Raw genomic sequence first — 21,293 nt, forward strand, 5'->3', positions numbered from 1 at the left:
CAAAGAAAAATTTAGCACATAATCATTATTATAAAGATTTGTTAATACGATAAAAAGGAACAGGAGGGCTTCCACGGAAACCTCCATCCAGTGCGATGAATGGGGAACTAAATCCTGCAAATGCAAGAAGCAGCGAGGCCTGTCAAGTAATGAAGGTGCCTGACAGCAAAGCCAGGGTTGCACTGAGCCGTGCAGGAAGCTCATTTAAAGAGCACTGCCCGTGATTTATTTATTTTATTTAGACAGTTTTATATACCATTGCACGGACAAATCCATCTCAACGGTTCACAATTGCTCACAGTAATTTGGAATAAAACGCTGCCAGTTCTGCCACGGCTTTACGTCTCTCCGCTGGGAGGTGAGCAGAAAGGTGGCCCGGTGCCTGCCTGGGAAGCCCCGCTGCGGGTCAGCGCCTTTCGTCCGGCCCTTTTCTGTTTGCCCTGCTTTCCGTGCCCACGCTGGGCAAGCCCGTGCCAATAAGAGGAGGCAGCTCTGGTCCTGAAGTGCCACAAACAGATTTGGTTTCCCCGGGGAAATCCGCAGGGAATACGCACGAGAGAGAGAGAGAGAGCGAGCTGCCCGCAATGGGGGGCGGGGCATGCAAATATCCCTCATGCATATTCATCGAGGGGATATCCCGGAAAGCGGACTCGCTTGCGGCACGGTCCGTGATCTGGAGGAGCTGCGCTTAGCGTCTGAGCGGGTCAGCTTTGTGCTGACCTGTGTCTGATGGGGCCGCCGCTCTTTTACGCTGCCATTCAGTAATAAAGGGTCTGGATTTCACCTGAGTACACATAAGAGAGAGAAGGAAGGCGTCATGCATTGGGCGTGGGCAGAAATGGTCTTTGAAGTTCCAGTTGCTTAAAAGAAAACCAGAACCTTTGAGCCGCCTGCGTGAACTCGGCAGGAAGGAGCCTGCAAATAATCTCATCTCCCTAATCAGTAAGGAGGTCAGTGACAAGGTCATAGTTCTGCATGAGGAAACGAGCACCGTGCAATGCTCGCCCTCAGGTCTTACTTTCAGAGCCACTCTCTGTATTGCCTGGCAAACAGGCTCAGGTCAGAGAGTTAGGGCGCATGGACAGTAGGGCAAGACCGATTTTCTTAAGTAGTCCCATGCTTTTTTTTGCTTGCCTGCTCCTTTGGGCTTCCAGTTTAATCGGAACCAGCCCCCTCTAAGGCTATGGCACCGTGAGCCTTCATTCCTAACTACTTGGGATTCCCCCGTCACTTGCCCCACTCCATCCAGCCCAGCCATCAAAGTGACGGTCCTTGAACGCAGTCGGTGTGCATACTATGTCTGGCCACTAGGTGTCACTGCTGTGTGATGACTGAGATTCCCTCTCTCTCCAGGGGCTCTGAGCACTGCCTCAGCAGCAGTCCCATGATTTACTGAATTTCCCAGACAGTCCCAAGTTTCCAAAAGTGACTTAAGGGAGACTGAGGAAGGAGGGGCTGGGGCCAGCAGACAACACTCCCCCCCCCACCCCCCAACCCTCTAAAAAGATCAAAAATAGCACTTAGGTTATAAATACTAAGTGCAGAATCTGGAACTGGCAAGAACAGTGATGTGTCAGTGAGACGATTGGTTTGTATACGGTTACTGAACCCTCCGTCACACCTTTACATAGAATAAAAAATAAATTATATATATGTAACAGCGGGGCAATTCCTGGTGGTCTAAAGGTTCTTTCAAGACTGGTCGATCAGATAGTGTAGCAAAATCCTTACTGTGACTGCTCTGATGTATGCTAGTCAGGGCTGGAAATCACTTCAGACAACGCCAATAGTGGTGGTCCCTACTGATCTGACATATTATTTACAAGCTGCTCCACAGGCACGATTGAGCCTACACAGGTGTAGCCCCCGCCCCCTGGCTCTTCCTTGGCAAGGGGTGGGGGTCCTACTTCTGGAGTGGCTACGTCCTGACTCGCTCACTACATACCGGGGCACAAGCTTGTGCTTCAGAGGCCTTGGGTGTTCTGTTGGAAGCCTCTCCAAGCCACAAACTTTACTTGCGACACAATGTCCTCGATGGCAATGATGTGACACAATGTCCTCGATGGCAACGATGTGACACAATTATGCACTTGCTCGGTGGTGAATCCATGGTAATAAATGAGTAGGACGATCTGAGTCCCTTAAAGGGTTGCTTTCTTTGGGTTCTCCTCACGAATGGCCATGTGGTCTCCCTAACCCTCGAGACACGCGTACTAACCTGAAATCCCATTCCTGACGACGCTCTGGCCTCCTCTCTTCTCCTTGCTCTTAGGGAGGGGCTCTCTCCTACGTGACACTGGATGGAGGGTGTTGGGTTTGTGGCATTTTAGAGATGATTCTGCCCACAGGGAGGAGCCCCATGGGGAACTACAGAGATTGTCTAAACTCAGATAGCAGACACAGTTTGAATGGAAGGCTTTATTGTACTGCTTGTAGATAGATGGTATGAAGCAGGAAGGTAAGGCACTGAGGTCCGCGAGGTGCCAATATGTTCAACAGTCTCAGATGAAGATTCTCACCCAGATGTTACAGAGAGGCGGAAACCCGCGGAGCGTGCAACACCGAGCCTGGTGGGTGGAGTTGGAGCACCGGATCATAAAGGTACTCACGTGAGTGTAGGGGTCTTCCTGGTAGAGATGGTGGGACCGAAGGTCTGTGGTACAGGATACTAGAACGGTAGGCCCTCGAGGAGCGAGTACCTGGTAGTCCAGAGGTCCTGTAGGAATAAGAGAGAGAGAGACCCCCGAGGAGCGGGTGTCTTGAGCTTCTGAAGGAGCGAGGCCCTTGGAGTGTAGAGTGGCGTCTAAGCGAGCAGCTTAGAGCGGTCAGAGTAGCTTAACTGAAGTCCTTGCTAACTCAATGGTGGTAGTGAAGTGGAGGCTTTAAATACCCGGAGGTATTGACGTCATGCGGTGGGGACTCCCCCGAGGTTCCCGCCATGACATGTATTTGAGCATAGGAGAGGTGCGCGTGCCCTAGGAGGCCACGGACTGGAACGCCCATGCTAGACTGGAGACGCCGAGGCCCTTGGCACCGGAGGCCGCCATCTTGCCCAAGGAGGAAGAAAAGGGAAGAAAAGAGGTAAGACAGAGCGGTCGCAGCCATTTGCGACCGACGGATGCAACAGAGGCTCTCCTTCTCCCCTGCTCAATATGTCTGCTTGGTTAGCAGGAGGGGAAATGCTGAACGGGGAAAATCCTGGCGTCTTGCTACAAAAGCCTCCCTGCAGGCTGTCAAGAGCCCCGGAATTAGCAAAAGACAAACATGGACAAACGGGGCTGTCTCCCACCGAGGAGACGAAGCCCTAAAAATAAACGCTTTCTTGCATTGTCTGGAGACCCTTCATGCTTTAGTTCGCATTACAGAGACAAAACTCTTGGCTCCCAGGTCACAGGATGGAAAGGTGCAGGGCCCCTCTTCTCTAGATCCGTTCCTTTGATTTAGTACTGGGGCCTGTGGGGGAAGTTGCACAGGTCAAGCAATGAGAAAAAAAAACCCTCCTGCAAATGACCTTTGCAGGGGAGAGGGAATGGACGTCACCCTTTTCTTACCACTCTTTCTTTTCCTCCTTTCTTTTGTCTATTTCTAGATAACGCTAGAGGTCACGATAGCAAACCCAAGGAATAAACCATTGTGGCATGCCTCACAAGGGAGAGCTTGGCAGACGGTTTAGTCCACCTAACCCTCTACTCTCACCGTACCCAACAAGTCCGCTCTAACGGGGGTACGCTGCCTTGGTGAGCTTCCCAGTGGGACCTTACCACAGGCATAGCGGGTTCCGTATCAACATTTCAAGTCACAGTCCGCAGATTTCACAAATCCCTTTTCCTTGTGTTATGACTGTCGGCTGCGTCCTGCCATGCCTGGCCCTCTACTCCGGGTGAGCTTGCGACCCTGGCCAGTCACTGTCGCCGCGCTGTTCCTGGTCCTCCTTGCTCCACGTGGCAGCTGGGATGCCGTCGACCCACGCTCCAACTCTGGGCCTCCCTAGGTGCGCGCACCATCTGTTCTCTTTTTAAAGGGCCAATGGCGGGAACCCCTGGGCCGTCCCCGACTGATGACATCATTACTCTGAAATATTTAAGCACCTCCCTTGGCCTATGCAAACTGACTTGGCAACAAGTTCCGTGAGTTCTCTGGTGCTTGTTCCTGTTATCCGGACCCATGGTTCCTGCCTTGGATCTCTACTCTCTGAACATAAGAACATGCCATGCTGGGTCAGACCAAGGGTCCATCAAGCCTAGCATCCTGTTTCCAACAGAGGCCAAACCAGGCCCTCGGCACCTGGAAGTAAAAAGTCAAGCGGGTCTGCTGGATGAAGGTAAAACAAAGGTAGCTGCCGCAGCCTGCACCGGGGAGCACAGCCATACCAGGCTGAGAGGAAATGAGGCACCATGAACAGGTGATTCTTGCATCCTGTGCTTGCTTTCCCTCCACTCATGTGTTCTGCAGCTGCTCTAGCTGCCCGAAGCAGAAAGCTGATTGATGCAGTGCAGTGGCAATAGACTGGCAAGCTTCCCAGACCCTGGAGATGGCATCTCAGATTAGTGGTGCATCGCACAGCCCTCTCATGAGTTGGGTGGTGCCTGTGCACTATGGACTCCACGCCCCTGAGCAGGTAATTCATTGATACATCTTACTCAAACTTCAGATATGCCACTCAGAGTGGAGCTCCAGAATTTTAAATCCTCGTGGTTTCTCCCCAGCTTGCACATGCGAATCCTCTCTATCATTCTTTATTGAACACTCCCCTTTCTTAGCAGGTGTTACCTGGTGAATGCTGTCTGTACCAGAGGTTACCTTGTTGAAAGGTGTCACATTTTCACAGCCATGGATTAAACATTAAGTAAAATAAGAACATGTTTGAGTCAGGGCCGGCAGCAATCTGGAAGCGGTGGCAAGCAAAGCTGAAGTCCAAACGAAGAGATAAACAAACATGGTCAGGCGATGCAGAGGTCCGGGTCTGGAGAGAGGCAATGGAGTAGTCAGGCAATGCAGAGGTCAGGATCTGGAGAGAGGCAACGGAGTGGTCAGGTGATGCAGCGGTCCGGGTCTGGAGAGAGGCAACGGAGTGTTCAGGTGATGCAGAGGTCCGGGTCTGGAGAGAGGCAACGGAGTGGTCAGGCGATGCAGTCTGGGACTGGAGAGAAGCAACGGTGTGGTCAGGCGAAGCAGAGGTCCAGGACTGGAGAGAAACAACGGCGTAGTCAGGCAAAGCAAGTCAAAGTCCGTAAGATCAACTGATAGAATCCAGTAGTAAGAACACAGGAACCAGGAAACCAGGAACAAGGAACATTCGAAGAACAGGAACACTGGAATGAGGGGAGAACCCTCAGGAGGCAACGAGTACTCGACCAGTGAAGGCGACGCTAGGGTGAGAAGCCTGAGTTTAAATACTGTAGCACTGTTGACGTCATCATCCGGGGCCGCAGCTAGGTTCCCGCCGCGGTCCCTACTTAAACTTCAGCGATGCGTGCGCGCGCTTAGGAGGGGGCGCGGCGCCAGTCAGCGTCTCTCCGTGGGCCACGCGAAGAGGCCCGACGAGAAGCGGCAGCTGGACCGGGAACGCCAGGGACTGTGGCAGGGCCAGAGGCACCATGGGAGGCCCGCTGACGGAGCTGACGGCCCACCGCTGCCAGCGAGGAGGAACCAGAAATAGAAGTCATTGTAGAAAGGTGAGGGGGCCGTGCTGCGGGTCTGCCGCGGACAGCAGGCGTAACAGAGATCCAGGGAGGTCAGGAACTCTCCTGGTTGTACTGCCATTATTAGAGAGTGAAGAGTCTCCATGCGGAAGTGTAGTATTCGCAGATGACGGTTGACGTTCTTGAGGTCCAAGATGGGTCGGAATGATCCTTCCTTCTTGGGAACGATAAAATAGATAGAATAGCACCCCGTATTTTGTTGGGACGTAGGAACCGGAGTTATTGCCTTCAGACTGAGTAGTCTTGTCAGAGAGGCTTCCACTGCCAGTCTCTTGGTGTGGGAGTGGCAGGGTAACATCATAAATTTGTTCCTAGGGATGTTGCGGAACTCCAGAGAGTAACCTTCTTGAATGATTAGTACCCATTTGTCCGACATGATCTCGACCCATCTTTGGTAGAAGAGGAAAGTCGACCCCCTATTTCCTCTTCCCGTGGATGGGTCGGCCCCTTCTCATTGGGGACTTCGGCTGGACCCTGCCCCCGGGCCTGTTCCTCTCTTGGTCTGTCAGTTCCGAAAGGGCTGGGATCTTCCGGAGAGATGAGGAGCCTGGAACTGTGAGTTCCTGTAGAGTCTAAAGTACTGCGAGCCTCTGCCCCTGGTTCTTCTGGAGGAGGGGTCTGGGATCTTTTACTCCTGTCTTCCGGTAGCCGAGGCACATGGGATTCGCCTCACTTGCTGGCTAAGATCTCCAATTTGCTTCCGAATAAGAGAGATCCTTTAAAGGGCATTCTTGTGAGATTCACTTTAGAGGTCACGTCAGCAGACTAATTCCACAGCCATAACTGTCTTCTGGCTGCCACTACCGAGGCTACTCCTCTGGCTGAGGTACGCACTAGGTCTGAGCTTGCGTCTGTCAGGAAGGCTGCTGCAGGTTCCATCATCTTGCCGGTATATGTTCTGGAGTTATTTGCCTCTCTCGAGAGGAGCAAACAGGAACGTGCCACCAGCGCAGCAGGAAGCAATCTGCAGTGTCATTGCAGTTGCGTTGAAGGCCTGCTTAAGAATGGATTCCAATCGTCTATCCTGAGTGTCCTTCAATGCAGCCCCTCCCTCAACGGGAATGGATGTTCGCTTTGAGACAGCACAGACCATGATTTCCAATTTCGGAAAGCGCAGGCGTTACTTGGCCGCTGGTTCCAGAGGGTATAAGGCTTCCAAGGCCCGACCCCCTTTAAAGCTGGCCTCCGGGGTATCCCACTCCAGGTCAGTCAGTTCCTGGATGGCTTCCATCATCGGGAAGTAGCACGAGGCTTTGCGAAGGGACACCAAGATTGGGGTTCTTCTTTGGTTCCGCCATAGGGTCCGTGCCTGGAATACCCAAAGTCTTCAGAGTCTGGGAAACAAGAGTTGGTAATTCATCCTTGTGGAAGAAGCGAAGCATGGTCCGCTATGGTTCCAGACCTGGAGGGAGTTCTCCTTCTTCCAGGGAGCCGCCATCATCATCTGAGGTGTCCGGGTACCTGTCGGAGAGACTCTCTTAGTTAGGCGAGGCATTCGAAAAGGGCCGGGAAGATTTTGTGCTTCCGGCAGGGGTTGAGCCTGTGTCGCAGCCGGGGCTGATTGTGTCTGAGCGAAGGCTTGCAACCCTTGGAAAAATTCTAACTAGGAGAAGGTCCCAGGGGGAGTCGGAGTAGGGGCCCCTGAGGTGCCCTCCTGTGGAGAAGCCATCTCTGAGTTGCATAGGTCTGGGGAGCTATCGTATGTGGTAGTTCCGGACCCGTCCTCGGACAGTGAAGGATCGGGCTTTGGCCCCCCCGGGCTTCTTCGCAATGCTGACACAGGCAGGACTCCAGTTCAGGCTGCGCAGCTTTTATGTGGCAGGCTGTGCGAAGAGAGTGCCTTCTGGCCTTCTTGGGCGCCGGTGCCATTGCCTCTATGTCGAAGCGCACAGGTAAAGAGCTTCAATGCGCGCGTGTATTTGTGCGCGGCTGTAGTTATGCACACGGAGTGCGCTCAGTTGTGTGCGCGCGGTCATGTGCACCGCTGTGCGCGCGGTTATGCGCATGTCTGTACGGGACGGGCACAAATTAGGCGCATCGGCCGCCCGGCTTGCCCCGGGCGTACCGACGGACGAGAAGGGAAGATGGCGCCGATGCCTCCCGCATGGAAGATAGCGCACCCCCCCCCCCCCCCGAGGGACTCCATGTGTGTGGACCCTTGCATGGGATCAGGGCCTAGCCCAGCCATGGCTGCTCAACCCGATCGGTGCTCCCTTTTAACCTCGCCGGAAGAAAGGAATCGGTACGGCAATCCGAGCTCTGGAGACCGGAGACCTGAAATTTAAAGTTTTCTACTTACCTGGTCCCGAGATGGTCTCCAGCTGCGGGGGGAGAGGGTTTTACCTTCACTGCCGCGCTCGGTTATGCACCCGCTGCCTTTCAGCCCCTCTGGAGGCTAAATCCACGCCGGGAACCGGCTACCAGAACAAGGCACACCTCTGAAGGATATCAGAGATCACCTCAGGAATTCTCAACTGGGGGAGGGACCCTTAGGTATCACCGCAGGAGAGCGGGGCTCGATCTTCTTTAAGGTAATTTTGTCTTCTTGCTGTAATTTTCCTAACACTGTGCTAGTGTGTGAGATAGTGTCCACATCTGCTAGGAGACGGAGAGATACTGAGGAGCCGAGGTCAGTGCGGGGGTTTATCTAGGGTGACCTCAGCTTTGAAATCTGACTCCGTCTCCCATCTGCTGGCAGAGGCGCACATAACCCACTGGTCCTGAGTCCATCTGGCTACACGCTAGGAAATCAGAATTCTCTAGTGGGAATGCAGGGGAAAAGAAGCTGAGTGAGGTACTCAGGGGCTTGTTTATTCACACACTTGTAGACGAAGCAGTGGGTTTCGAATTGTATTCTGCTTTTGACTGGGATCCAGCACAGCTGATGTAGTATTGGTGTTCTGTGGTCGGTTGCTTTGGCCGCTGTATTCTGTAGAATAGCGATTCTCAACCAGTGAGTCGAGACATACTAGTGGGTCACCAAAAATTTGACACAGCAAGCCTATGTTTTCTATGCCAGCCACATGTGCCTGCTGCTTGAGGAGAGTGCAGAGCAGGAAGTAACCTGTGTGGGTTTTTAGTCTGACAAATAGCAGGTGCAAGTCTATGCATGGACTTTTTCCAACTCATTTTTCAAAAGCAAATTTCCTTCTCTTTGGAAATTGGGGCATGGAAGTCAATCCCTGGATTGCTTGCGGTGACCTCTGGACTCCTCCCAGGGGATGCTGGGAGCAGTATGCAGATGAGCCTTCCAGTCCTCCTCTACTGCAAACCGTGCGGGGCCTCTGGAAGCTGGGGCGTGGAAGACAATCCCTGGATCACTTGCGGTGACCTCTGGACTCCTCTCCCGGGGGATGCTGGGAGCAGTATGCAGATGAGCCTTCCGGTCCGCCTCTACTGCAAACCGTGCGGGGCTTCTGGAAGCTGGGGCGTGGAAGTCAATCCCTGGATCGCTTGCGGTGACCTCTGGACTCCTCTCCTGGGGGATGCTGGGAGCAGTATGCAGATGAGCCTTCCGGTCCTCCTCTACTGCAAACTGTGCGGGGCCTCTGGAAGCTGGGGCGTGGAAGTCAATCCCTGGATCACTTGCGGTGACCTCTGGACTCCTCTCCCGGGGGATGCTGGGAGCAGTATGCAGATGAGCCTTCCGGTCCTCCTCTACTGCCTTTGTCAAACGCCTTCTGAAAATCCAAATACACTACATCCACCGGTTCACCTTTATCCACATGTTTATTAATCCCTTCAAAAAAGTGAAGCAGATTTGTTAGGCAAGACTTGCCTTGAGTAAATCCATGTTGACTGTGTTCCATTAAACCATGTCTTTCTATGTGCTCTGGGATTTTGATCTTTAGAATAGTTTCCACTATTTTTCCGGGCACTGAAGTCAGGCTCACTGGTCTATAGTTACCCGGATCACCCCTGGAGGCCTTTTTTAATATTGGGGTTACATTGGCCACCTTCCAGGCTTCAGTTACAATGGATAATTTTAATGGTAGGTTACAAATTTTAACAGGATAGAGAGGGTGGAAAGAAGCTCCCATCCCAAATAATATGCTCCATGGAGGCATTAAACAACAGAAAAATGAGGGGATAGCCATGGTATGCTGCTTCTGGAAGGGAAAACAGAAAATCTGCACCCTAAGATGGTGGTCTGAGTATTTATATCAGAGGAACACACCATGTACACTTTTTCATAGGAGTCCTACCTACCTACACTAATGCTCTATGTCCTCCCCCACACAATTGGTATAATCTGATTGACTCCTAGTAGGGAACGTGTAGGATCTCTACAACTGTAATGCTGGTATCATGCATGAGTGGGCATTCGGGGTTACTTACCTTAAAAACTACCAATGGAACAAACTTCTCCTTCCCCAACGTACATTTCAGGCCACAACATTCATCTTCCCCGCACCCTAAAGAATCCTCCTCCTAAAGGACAATGTCTCTTTCTTACTGCCATGACACCCTTCTTAATATTCAAATCACGCAACACAATCTTTTATGACAGGACATAAATGACTATGCAGCCGGGGACTACATCCAGAGCCCCCCTCTCCTCTGGTAAATGCCCGGGTGCCCTTTAAACCACGTTAGAGGGCACACAGTGCACGTGGGTACCTGGCACTTGAAAGATCAGCCAGGCTTGCTTGGGCTGGAAAGTGCCCGCGTGCATTGCCAGTTAGGCGCCCAGTTAAAAACGTCTCATTGCACACGTTTGTCATTTAGTAAACTTGAATTGTTTTTTGCCATAAGGCTGACAATGCGTAAAGACCTGCCCACGGTGCTCCTCATTTTTTCTGATCCTTTGGGACACCACACGTGGCTGACGGGAGGCTCACGTGACCGTGCCAAAAAGGAGACGCTTCTAGGCAGAAATCTCAAGGCTCACAGCAGCCAAGAATAACCTCCGGCCTGTTCTTCCACAGCCCTTCAGGATGTCTCGTTTGGTGAAGCCTTTCGGAGCCTCATCGTTTTAGCTGCAAGATTTTCATCCCTCAACGTTAAAATAAAATTTCCCTTTAATGTATTGTGCACTACTCAGAAAAGTAAGGAGGGGGCAGGGAGAGACGGCGGATTCATATGCCCTGCTGCACATCTGGTGCAGAGGTTATGGAACATTTCTGTAATATAACATGTGAACACGCCTGGGCAGTCCCTGTCACCTGGAATGGAGGTGTCTGAGGCGTGACGACTGAATGTTGCTGAGGATGTACCACACTCCCCTCTGCTTCCTTGAAGGTTATCAGCAGCAATGATCTTTGCAACTCTTTATTTAAAGGCTTTAAAGTGCATCCAGCAAGGGGGACTTTGTCTTGTTTGGCCAGACCCTGGTTTTCATTACAAGGACTGTGAGGCAAGACTTTCAGCCTTAAATTCTTCTTCTTGCATTTTATGGTTCCTTGCCATCCTTCTTCTAACAGTTTTCTGGTGACCGAGCATTTTTTTTTTTTTTTTTTTTTGCATTCCCATGGACTTTGACCTCCACGGAGCACAGCAGATACTTTTTATGACACTTTGTCGCAAATAAAGCTCTGATCTGAAGCTTTCGCAGGCAGGGCTTGCATTAAAAAGGGGAAAGCAGTAGTATAAGGCTTATTTTGACCCATTCTATCCCAAGCCTCAAAGATGCAGCTTTACCTCCCTGAAATGCACCGCAGAACATCTGGAATGCAGTGCCTTCAGAGGGCTTTACCCTCCCGCACTAGGGCTGTTTCTGATCTTTGCAATTTAAGCCGAAAGTCACAGCTCATATAGGAGGCAATTTTCAAAGCTGTGCAGGCAGGGTACAAAACCCCTGGGTACTTTTCCCTGCAGATTTCGTACCTTCTTAAAAGGGAAGCATGCATGAAAACTGCCTAGCGAAAATGCTCCCGCAGGGCTTTCCACCTACATTTACCATGGATGCTTTTTCTGAGAAGTAGGTGCCTTGTTGCACTCCTCACCTTAACCCCGACCCCCCAGAAGGCATCCACTCGATGCCGGGGTGCGGAAGCACACGCATTGTGGCACAGTCACGTACTTTTACCCACATACGCGCTCAAGGAAAGGGGTGAAGGAGAAGAGGCAAATCTTGAGCTGGGAATCAAACGGAGGGAGGGTGTCTGCGAAGTAAATGTGATACTGGTAGGCCATGCTAAAACAGAGGGCGCCGAAACGGAGGAAGATCTGATGCACGAAGGGGGCAAAGTTATGCGATGGCACCAGAATACGAGAGGATGGGGAGATGTGGAGGCAATGGAGAGACTGATGAGTAGATAATAGGCCAGCAGGGAGTCCAGGGGGAAGTCGACAAAACGAGGAGAGCGATGTTAAACTGACTAGATCAGGAGCCCATCGGAGGCCATTGGGGACTAGAGTAATGCAGTCCTACTTCTGAGAGTGGCTAGGGAGGTGAGCAGCAGCTTGTTGGGCTTCCTGAAGTTGAGAGGCTGGGGATTCGGACAAGGCCATAGAAAACACAGCTGCAGTGAACAAGAAGTGAAGTGAGACATGCATGAAGTTCGCTGTAGAAACAGAATCTGGACCAGGGGTGAACGCGGACAATATTGCGTAAAGATGATGGGAAACAGATTTACTGCTATTAAAGAAGAAAGTCAGAACATAGATCGGGATCAAGGGGATTACCAAGCGTGCAGACTGTGAAGACAGATGTGAGGTTTGAGTTTCTTCGGTTCTTTATTTTGGCTTAGTTTAATATATTTTAGGCCAGTAGTTTTCTCCTGGTCCTTTGGACCTCCAGTGCCCTTGGAATGCCTTCTTTCATAACTACCAGGGGATTTCTCCCCTATTTGATATCCCCTCTCAACTCACGTAGTCCAGTCGTCATAGTACAGTCTTCAGCTGGGGGCCATACACCAGGGCTCCTTCAGAAGCCCAGCAATCATGGGCGCTAACTCCGGCCACTAGGTGTCGCTCTTCTGAAATGATTGAGACAGCTCCCCCTCCCAGGGTGTCAAAGGAGCGGCTGCCTATGGGCAAGAGGATCTGCTGCCCTGGGCCCTGCATAGCATGAGGCCCATTAGATAAGCACACAGGGCTCTGCCCCAATGACTCTACTGGGCCAGTGCTCCAAATCTCAGGCAGCAGAGAACAGCCTTCTGCTTCCTGATCTAACTTCTCCTCTCCTGTAATTCAGAGACGGGAGGGGAGGCGGTGAGCCTGGAGAAGACGTTGCAGAGCAAAGCATATCCACTCTGCTCCCTAATCCAGTCCTTTCCCTCCTTTTGCTCCCTCCTCCCCTCCTCTTTGTAGGAATCTAGTGAGGAGGGGTGAGGCTGGACTGCATAGTAGAGCAAAGAAGAATTCAGTCTTCATCTGCAGATTTCTATTTCTAATTAGTCACTCACTTATTCTGTATTTAGTAAGCATCTGTGTCCTGCATATATGACCAAGGTGACGAGTTCTTCTAGGATGTAGTATCTGTGTAGGAATCTGTAGCGGATCAGCTTGTCCTGTTTTCCCAGCAGGAGGTATATTGGTGTTCTAGGGCCTGGTGGTTTAAGGTTTACGGTTTATTGGTACTTATATACCGTTGTCGCGGCATAGCCTTCACAGCGGTTAACATAGTAATAAAATACAATAAAAGAAAATTACAAACGATAATAATAATAAGAGATAAAATTTAACAAGTAAAAATAAAAGAATATTTTCTATTTTGTCTTTTCATATAGCTTTGTTGCTTTTTGAGTTCTGGAAATCAGGGTGGCTTACGTCTAAGAAGTTTGCTATATAGGTTCTGAGTAACTTTTTGCAGGCTTTTGTGGTACTTCATAAAGTATCTGGTAATGAAGGAACTTTGTGTCATTGTTACTAAGGTAATAACAGAATTTGAATTTATTTTCTAGATGAGTAGAAAGCCCAGCCCAGCCAGCCATTTCAGAGATTACTTTCAACCAATGCAGCAAGGATTTCTTTACATTTCTAAATGTATCTCTTGATTAGTTTGTGTAATCTTTAATTGTGCACCTTAGGTGGGTGGACCTCTGTGGACATGGAGCTTGCAGCTTGTCTCATGCAGTGACTCCTAGTCCATAACATCTAAGTATTTATTTGTGGGTTCACTCATCTGTGTGTTGTTTCATGGAAATGTGTGTTTTTACTGTAAGACCAATACGAAAAGGAAGGACAAGGAAAGTTCAAATTAGTGTCCATACATCTCAAAGTTTTATTTTTATTCTAAGCAAGCACCCAGCACCAAAAATATTGGCTGGATGCTGACACCTTTCCTTAATGGTCTCTCATCCTTGATGGTTGGATCTTCGCTTATTACCTTATTTGCTTCTTGTTTTTACTGTAAGACACAGAGAGCATTGGATTGGGCAGCCTCTAAATGTTTTAAATAAGCAGGTACATTTAAATAAATCTTACCCCCCCCCCCCCCCAAAATGAGCCTGCTCGCTATCCAGATGCAAAACTTCAAGCCAGCCAGTAATAACCAGCTGAAGACCAGCACCTGCTAGCAACGCATGCTAATGCCCTTCCTTCACCGTGCCTCTTCAATATCATTTATATTTGATTACGAGCCCCCAGCTCCAGTCCCCCAAACTTGATGTCTGATTACAAGAACTGCCTGAGCATCAGCCCCACCAGCTTGGATAGCCAGAGTGGTGCCTTGGGGAGGGGTCCACCCATCTTCACCAGGCTCTCCAGCTTGATGACTAAAGCAGGAAAAAAAGAGGGGCATGGTAGTGCTCAGGCGGGTAGTGCACAAGGTCTAGCGCCAGGGACAAGGGGAGGGTGGATGATGAGCGCACACTGCAGGGACTCAGCAAGCCCTGCCTTTTAGTCAGGGATGTTTCAATTCAATTGATGGAGGAAGATTGGGCAAAAGGGTTTGGGTTTTAAACTGTTTTCTTAGCTATTAAAAAAAGTAAAATTTTCTGGGCTGGTGTGCTTCCAGTCTTCTCCTCCCCTCACACCATGCTGCTAGCAATCCACAGCTTTAACTATTAAGGGGGAAGGGGGGGGGGAGGGGGAAAGGGGGGGAGAGAGAGAAGCCATAATGTTCCAACGCTAGATAGGTATTTATATCTCTATGGGGGCCAACCTAGTCACTCGAGGTGAGGTTTAGGTAGTAGCGTAGGGTGTTAGGGGCCACTTTGACATGCAGAGTGAGACGTACGAACAGAACAGTGGTCTCTTGTGAAGATTTGATGACCTTTGAAGTGAGGAAACTCAGCCAAAGATGAGATTTGTGCAATGTTCGTATGAAGAGAATTTAGGGAATGGGCATTTTCATAGGTTTTGCCTCTTCATGATAAGGAAGAGGAAAGGCTTGGTCATGGTCATATTGCCGATGATTGGCTCAAAACCTGATGTAAGGAAGAAGGTTTTACATACACTGAGGGCTGGGGCTGTATATGGATTAATAAAAAGCTTTACTCTAATGATGACCTACATTTTTCCTGTTAGAGAAAAAAGATCCTAAGTGACAAATTCAGATCCTAAGTTGACGGGTGTTTAAACTGGAGAGAAGGGTGGCAAACAGAAGGCCATGGGCCTAAATGCTCAGAGTCTAAGCCAGAGGTTCCCAAACCTGTCCTCGAGGACCCCCAGCCAGTCAGGGTTTCAGGATAGCCACAATGAATATGCATGAGATGCAATTTTCATGCTAAGGAGGCAAATTTATCACATTGACCTCCAGGACAGGTTTGGGAACCACTGGTCTAAGCAATAAAATTCCTGACCTTTAAACCCTTATGGTGGAGGAAGACCTGGACATTGTTGCTATCAGGGAGACACGGTTCAATGAGTCCCATGAGCAGAAAACAATCTTACTGGGCTTTAATCTGTTTAGGAAGAATAGGGTTGGCAGAAAAGGGGGTGGAATATCTCTTTATGTAAAAAATAATATCAGAGCACCTGTAATTCAGGGAGCAAGGGAAAAGGTAGAGGCAATGTGGACTGTATTGGAAAAAAGCAATGGCACTTCCATTTACACAAACCTCCAGCTGCCAGATGTGCATCAAAATATCTCATCAGTGTTATGATCTGCGGGTTGGTGGACCCTTGGCCCGAGGCACGAGTTGTTACTGCCTGTGGGGAGGAGGGATACCGGCACCGGAGGAAGTTCTTGGCAGGTGATGGAGATGTCCCAAGGTCCCATAGCTAACCCCTGCAGGGTGGTATGCTCTAGGAGGTTCTGGAAGGTCAGCCCCAAGGGGGCGCAGCTGCAGCGTGGAGGGAGCGAAGGCCACCCACGGGTTGAGGTAGTCCGGTCCTGGCCCAGGCAGCTGAAGGCGGTAGAACCCCAGAGAGCGGAGGTGTGGCCAGAGAGCAGGCTGGAGCTGGCCCGAGGATCGGGACAGGAGACCAGCTGGTACAGGCAGGGATCCAACCCCGAGGAGCGGGGCAGGACTGGGTTAAGTGAGGAATGAGCGCAGCCCGAGGAGCGGGCAAGCGCTGCCAGTCAATAGGGGTGGACGCGGGCACAGCCCCGAGGAGCGAGGAGGCCCGAAGAGGAACTCACAAGACTGCGAATCCAAATGAGACACAGGTAGCTGGAGCCAGGAAGGATGGAGCCCAAGAGGCGCGGGGCCAGCCCGAGGAGTGGGGTAGGCCAGGGGAGCAAGTCCCCGGGTAGCACACACTGACCCCCGAGGAGCGGGTGCCAGACAGGGTCCAAGGAAGACAGCAGCCGACCTGGAGAATCCACAGCAGTAGGGTCTCAGGACGGAACTTGTTGCCAAGCATCAACGGCGCTTAAGAAGGACAGGCCGATGATGTCATCACAGCGGGACGCCCCCCGAGGTTCCCGCCGAAGAGGCTTCTCATAGGCGGGGCCTGTGACGCGTGTGCGTGCCTAGGAGGGCCCAGGGTCGGAGCGGGGAGCGGTGGCGTCCATGTCGCCAAGGAGAGTCCCGTGGAACGACCGATGGGCGTAACAATCAGTGGACTCATAAATAGAGAGATCATGAACTCCCTTCAAGGGGCTCTCCTCAGACAATGGTGATGGGACCCACAAGGGAAGGAGTGATACCAGACCTAGTACTTACAAATGGAGGCACTGTTTCTAATGTCTGGGTAGCTGCCCACCCTAGTGGCAGTCAGTGACTATCGAAATGGTTTGCTAGAAGAGTCAATGCGAAGATAAGTCATATAAAGTTAAAAGCCCTGGATTTTGACTTTTAAATAATGTGGAAGCACCTGAAGAAGGCACTAGCAACTCTCTATATACAGGGCTCCCAAAGTCTTATTTGCCGGCTTTGCAGCTCTTACAAAATTCAGCTGCCCGACTGACTTTGGTAGTCCCATTGCGAGATCACGTAACCCCATTATTACGACACTTGCACTGGTTGACAGTTATAGAGCATATTAAATTTGAAATACTTGTTCTAGTTTATAAATCTTTGCAAGATGCTGCTGCTGGTTATTTGTCCAAACTATTTAAGGAGTATGTTCCAACTAGAAGATTATGCTGTAGGGTGCACTTGCTTCAGGAGATAGGAAGTCCCAGTTCTCACAAAAAAAAAAAATGTATGAATTCCCAGTCTACTCTATATAAAATCATAACAAATCTTGATACTGAATGTATGCAGATACTATTGTAAATACTGCCCTTCTAGCTATAAATGAAACAAAAGGTCAGGAAATACTTGAAACTCACACTTTTTTCTCTCACTACAAAATAACAATCCACTGCTTTCTCGGCACTGCTATATAATTACTATTCTACAGACTATGGCTATGAGGAACGCTCCCATCTATCTGCAACTGCTCTTTTATTTGTGAAAGGAGCCGTGTGGCTGGGGTAGGAACCTCACCTCATTGTTTTGTCTTTCTGTCTTTTCTTCACTCTGCCTGTGTGACTGTACACAAAAGTCAACCTTTCTTTTATACCTAATTTAAAAAGTTCATTAGCAATTGATCCCCTGCTCCTCATTGGTTCTGGTCCGGGGTTACACCCCAAAATTCTGATTCCAAGAACTGCCATAGGTTCATTCAACTCAAATTTTTCTGTGTGTGGAAATATCCATTTAATCCTAGCAATTGTAGGCAGACCCACTTGGTGTCACTACAGATCAGGGGATAATAACACTGGCTTCCAGCCCTGGCACCCTCCTCCCCTGCCCCCCCCCCCCTTGTAGTGGAGCCAGAGGGTAATTTAACATTTGCATAGGTGAGAAGGACTTCTGTAGGCTTCAGAGGAAAGAATTTGCATTGGCCCCTCTCTGGACCAACCAACAAAGGTACCGCTATGTAATTCACACGTCACCTTTTGCCTTTAGTGTTCTTCCCTGGAATTGTTTTCTTTTTCACTTTGGAGAGTGAATGGGGGTGGGGGCTTCTCCCCTTTGCAGTTTAATTCACCTTTGCTAGTCAGAGCAAGAACAATATCTTAAGCTTCTGGCTTACAAAAATCATAGAAATTATTAAAAAAAAACAAAAAACAATTAGACATTAAAATCTGGAGGAGGGGGGTGAGGTAAACAATCCCCCTGGCCTCTCTCTGTGGATACCCAAGCTTCCACTACTATCCTTCTAATCATCTCCCCGGCTCTCAGTGCCTTTCTGCAGAGCAAAATACATCATAGGCTTCCTCTACTTCTCAGTCTCACTTTACTCTCAAAATCTGAACACCTCCTTCTACAGCAGAGATCCCCAAACTCGGTTCTGAAGGGCTGCAGCCCAGTTAGGTTTTCAATATTTCCACGATGAATGTGCACAAAATCCATCTGCACAGACTGCCTCTCCTGTATGTAAATAGATCTCATTGAGGACCGAGTTACGGGAAGCCCGTACCAAGAGCACCCTCACAGCCTTTCCTGGAGCCATATCACCAGGGCTTAAGTACAGTCCTCCAGCTCACACCGTGTGGCTCAGGAGCTGCAAAACAAGAACAGTGTTACGGAGGCAAAAAGAAAGGAAAAAAGGAGAGGGGGGAATGGAGCTCAGAAAAGAGGAATTTTTATGAGAAACTGGAAAATCTCTGCAAGGCCAACAGATGTCAGTAGTGTTGCATGTGGGGGAGACCCATATGGAAGAGGATGTGTGGATGGTAGAATAATCTGGCAAAACACTACGAAAGATATCCCAGATCCCCCCCAATGATTACAATACCATCTCACAATGGGAATCAATAATCATCAGTACCACCAATTTCTAAACAATACGGCTCATTGTGTACAACAGCATATATATAAGTTCCATACAAGAAAAAAATCTATTTTATTTGATTTTTATTTTATATATTTTATTATTTACATTTTCTATTGCACTTATCCCTATTAACACAATACATTATATAATGTACAATTTAATCAGACATAGATAAACATCATCAATCAAATACTTGTGGACACGTCACTGCACTCAATTCACATAATTTACATATATATTATAATACGGACCTATCCTAACCCTTTACCCTTTAATATCCCATGTCAGCATTCACACCTCATTCATACTCATAAAACCTGCACACCCCATAAAATACAAAGTCATATTTCATTGTTCACTCACTTTTAAACATTTAATACGGTACCAACGATGTTCACCCCCACAGCCTATACCCCATAAAATACAGGATTATATTTCCTTGCTCGCTCGCTATTTAAACATTTAATACACTAACTACATCCCAAGGTTTCCAGGGTTTTAATCCAGCATTATTCACCCCACTCCAATGATGTTCACCCCAACAATAATAGGGATAAGTGCAATAGAAAATTTAAATAATAAAATATATAAAATAAAAATCAAATAAAATAGATTTTTTTCTTGTATGGAACTTATATATATGCTGTTGTACACAATGAACCGTATTGTTTAGAAATTGGTGGTATTGATGATTATTGATTCCCATTGTGAGATGGATGGTAGAATAAACAGGTGAAAGACTTAATGAATTCTGGGACACGCAAGTCCAAAGAGTCAACATGTGGTGAAAGTCAAATCAGAATAGGCCTTCTGACTTGTTCACACCTAGTGGCAAGGTCAAGTATTATTTGCACTTTAAAGAAGATCAGGACTGGACACAAGATGGACTGACTCAGCCCATCCCTGATGACCTGGAGCCCACCGGGTGAACCAATTTTATCTATCTGGCTTTCATGAAGGCCGAAAGGTTCTGCTGATCTCAGACGCCAGACACAGTGCTGAAAGGCCTGAGTGCTCTGGCATTTTTACAGTTCTTAGAAGAAAGTGTCACTTCTGGGTGCAAAACTCTTGCGGAGAGTTAACTCTTGCTGTTTTGACCTTTTTGTTTTTTCGTTTATTTTACAGCTCAAACATGCATTTTTGTCTTCTTCGGCCTTCTGTTCACTCGCTTCTGGCTGGTCAGTGTGCTGTATGCAATATGGTGGTACTTGGACTGGGATACGCCTAGCAAAGGTGGCCGGAAGTGCCAACTGCTCCGGCGAAGCGTCATCTGGAGGTACATGAGGGACTACTTTCCTATCTCAGTAAGTGCAAATCACAATGATCGAGCAATGCTTAAAACCCAAGAGGAGTACTTCTAAAGTAGTGTTTCTCAGTCCTAACCCAGGAGGTGGGTGCACCAGCCCCTGAGAGCAGGGACCAGTCCCTATCTCAGTAAGTGCAAATCACAATGATCGAGCAATGCTTAAAACCAAGAGGAGTACTTCTAAAGTAGTGTTTCTCAGTCCTAACCGAGGAGGTGGGTGCACCAGCCCCTGAGAGCAGGGACCAGTCCCTATCTCAGTAAGTGCAAATCACAATGATCGAGCAATGCTTAAAACCAAGAGGAGTACTTCTAAAGTAGTGTTTCTCAGTCCTAACCCAGGAGGTGGGTGCACCAGCCCCTGAGAGCAGGGACCAGTCCCTATCTCAGTAAGTGCAAATCACAATGATCGAGCAATGCTTAAAACCCAAGAGGAATACTTCTAAAGTAGTGTTTCTCAGACCTAACCCAGGAGGTGGGTGCACCAGCCCCTGAGAGCAGGGACCAGTCCCTAACTCAGTAAGTGCAAATCACAATGATCGAGCAATGCTTAAAACCCAAGAGGAGTACTTCTAAAGTAGTGTTTCTCAGTCCTAACCCAGGAGGTGGGTGCACCAGCCCCTGAGAGCAGGGACCAGTCCCTAACTCAGTAAGTGCAAATCACAATGATCGAGCAATGCTTAAAACCCAAGAGGAGTACTTCTAAAGTAGTGTTTCTCAGTCCTAACTCAGGAGGTGGGTGCACCAGGCCCTGAGAGCCAGTCAGATTTTCAGGATATCACAAGAGTGCATACCTGCCTCTGTTATATGCAAATCAATCTCATACACTGAATAGGGGATGATGAAAAAAATAACCAACCTGTTAGGGAGCTCCTGAGAATCAGAATGCCCCTAGATGGTCGGGTTTTTCAGAATATCCACAATGAATCCACATGAGGTAGATTTGCATGTAATGGAAGCTTTGCATGGAAATGTAGCTCATGGGTATCCTGAAAATCAGACTTCCTTAGGGAGAACTCCAGGACCGGCTTGAGAAACACTGTTCTAAAGCACATGTAAAGTGAAGAGAACGGAACTTGAGGTTTTTCCCCTTTATCCAAAACTTCTGTAAAATAAAAAAAAGCTTCACACATTCATTGGCATCTGTGCAAGATTTAATAGAAGACATAGCACGAGGCCTCAGCAAC

The 21,293-nt window shown here is 49.0% G+C and overlaps 1 protein-coding gene across 1 annotated transcript in view; it reads left to right on the forward strand.

The window, feature by feature from the left end:
- Positions 1-21,293, forward strand: part of LOC115082057 (2-acylglycerol O-acyltransferase 2-A-like) — a 76,026-nt gene that overhangs the window by 877 nt on the left and 53,856 nt on the right. Inside the window, exon 2 of the mRNA XM_029586320.1 lies at positions 19,929-20,107. Within this exon, the coding sequence (XP_029442180.1) occupies positions 19,929-20,107 (179 nt within the window). The remainder of the gene's footprint in view (positions 1-19,928; positions 20,108-21,293) is intronic.

The sequence above is a fragment of the Rhinatrema bivittatum genome, unplaced genomic scaffold (genome assembly GCF_901001135.1).
Source record: "Rhinatrema bivittatum unplaced genomic scaffold, aRhiBiv1.1, whole genome shotgun sequence".
Lineage (NCBI taxonomy): Eukaryota > Metazoa > Chordata > Amphibia > Gymnophiona > Rhinatrematidae > Rhinatrema > Rhinatrema bivittatum.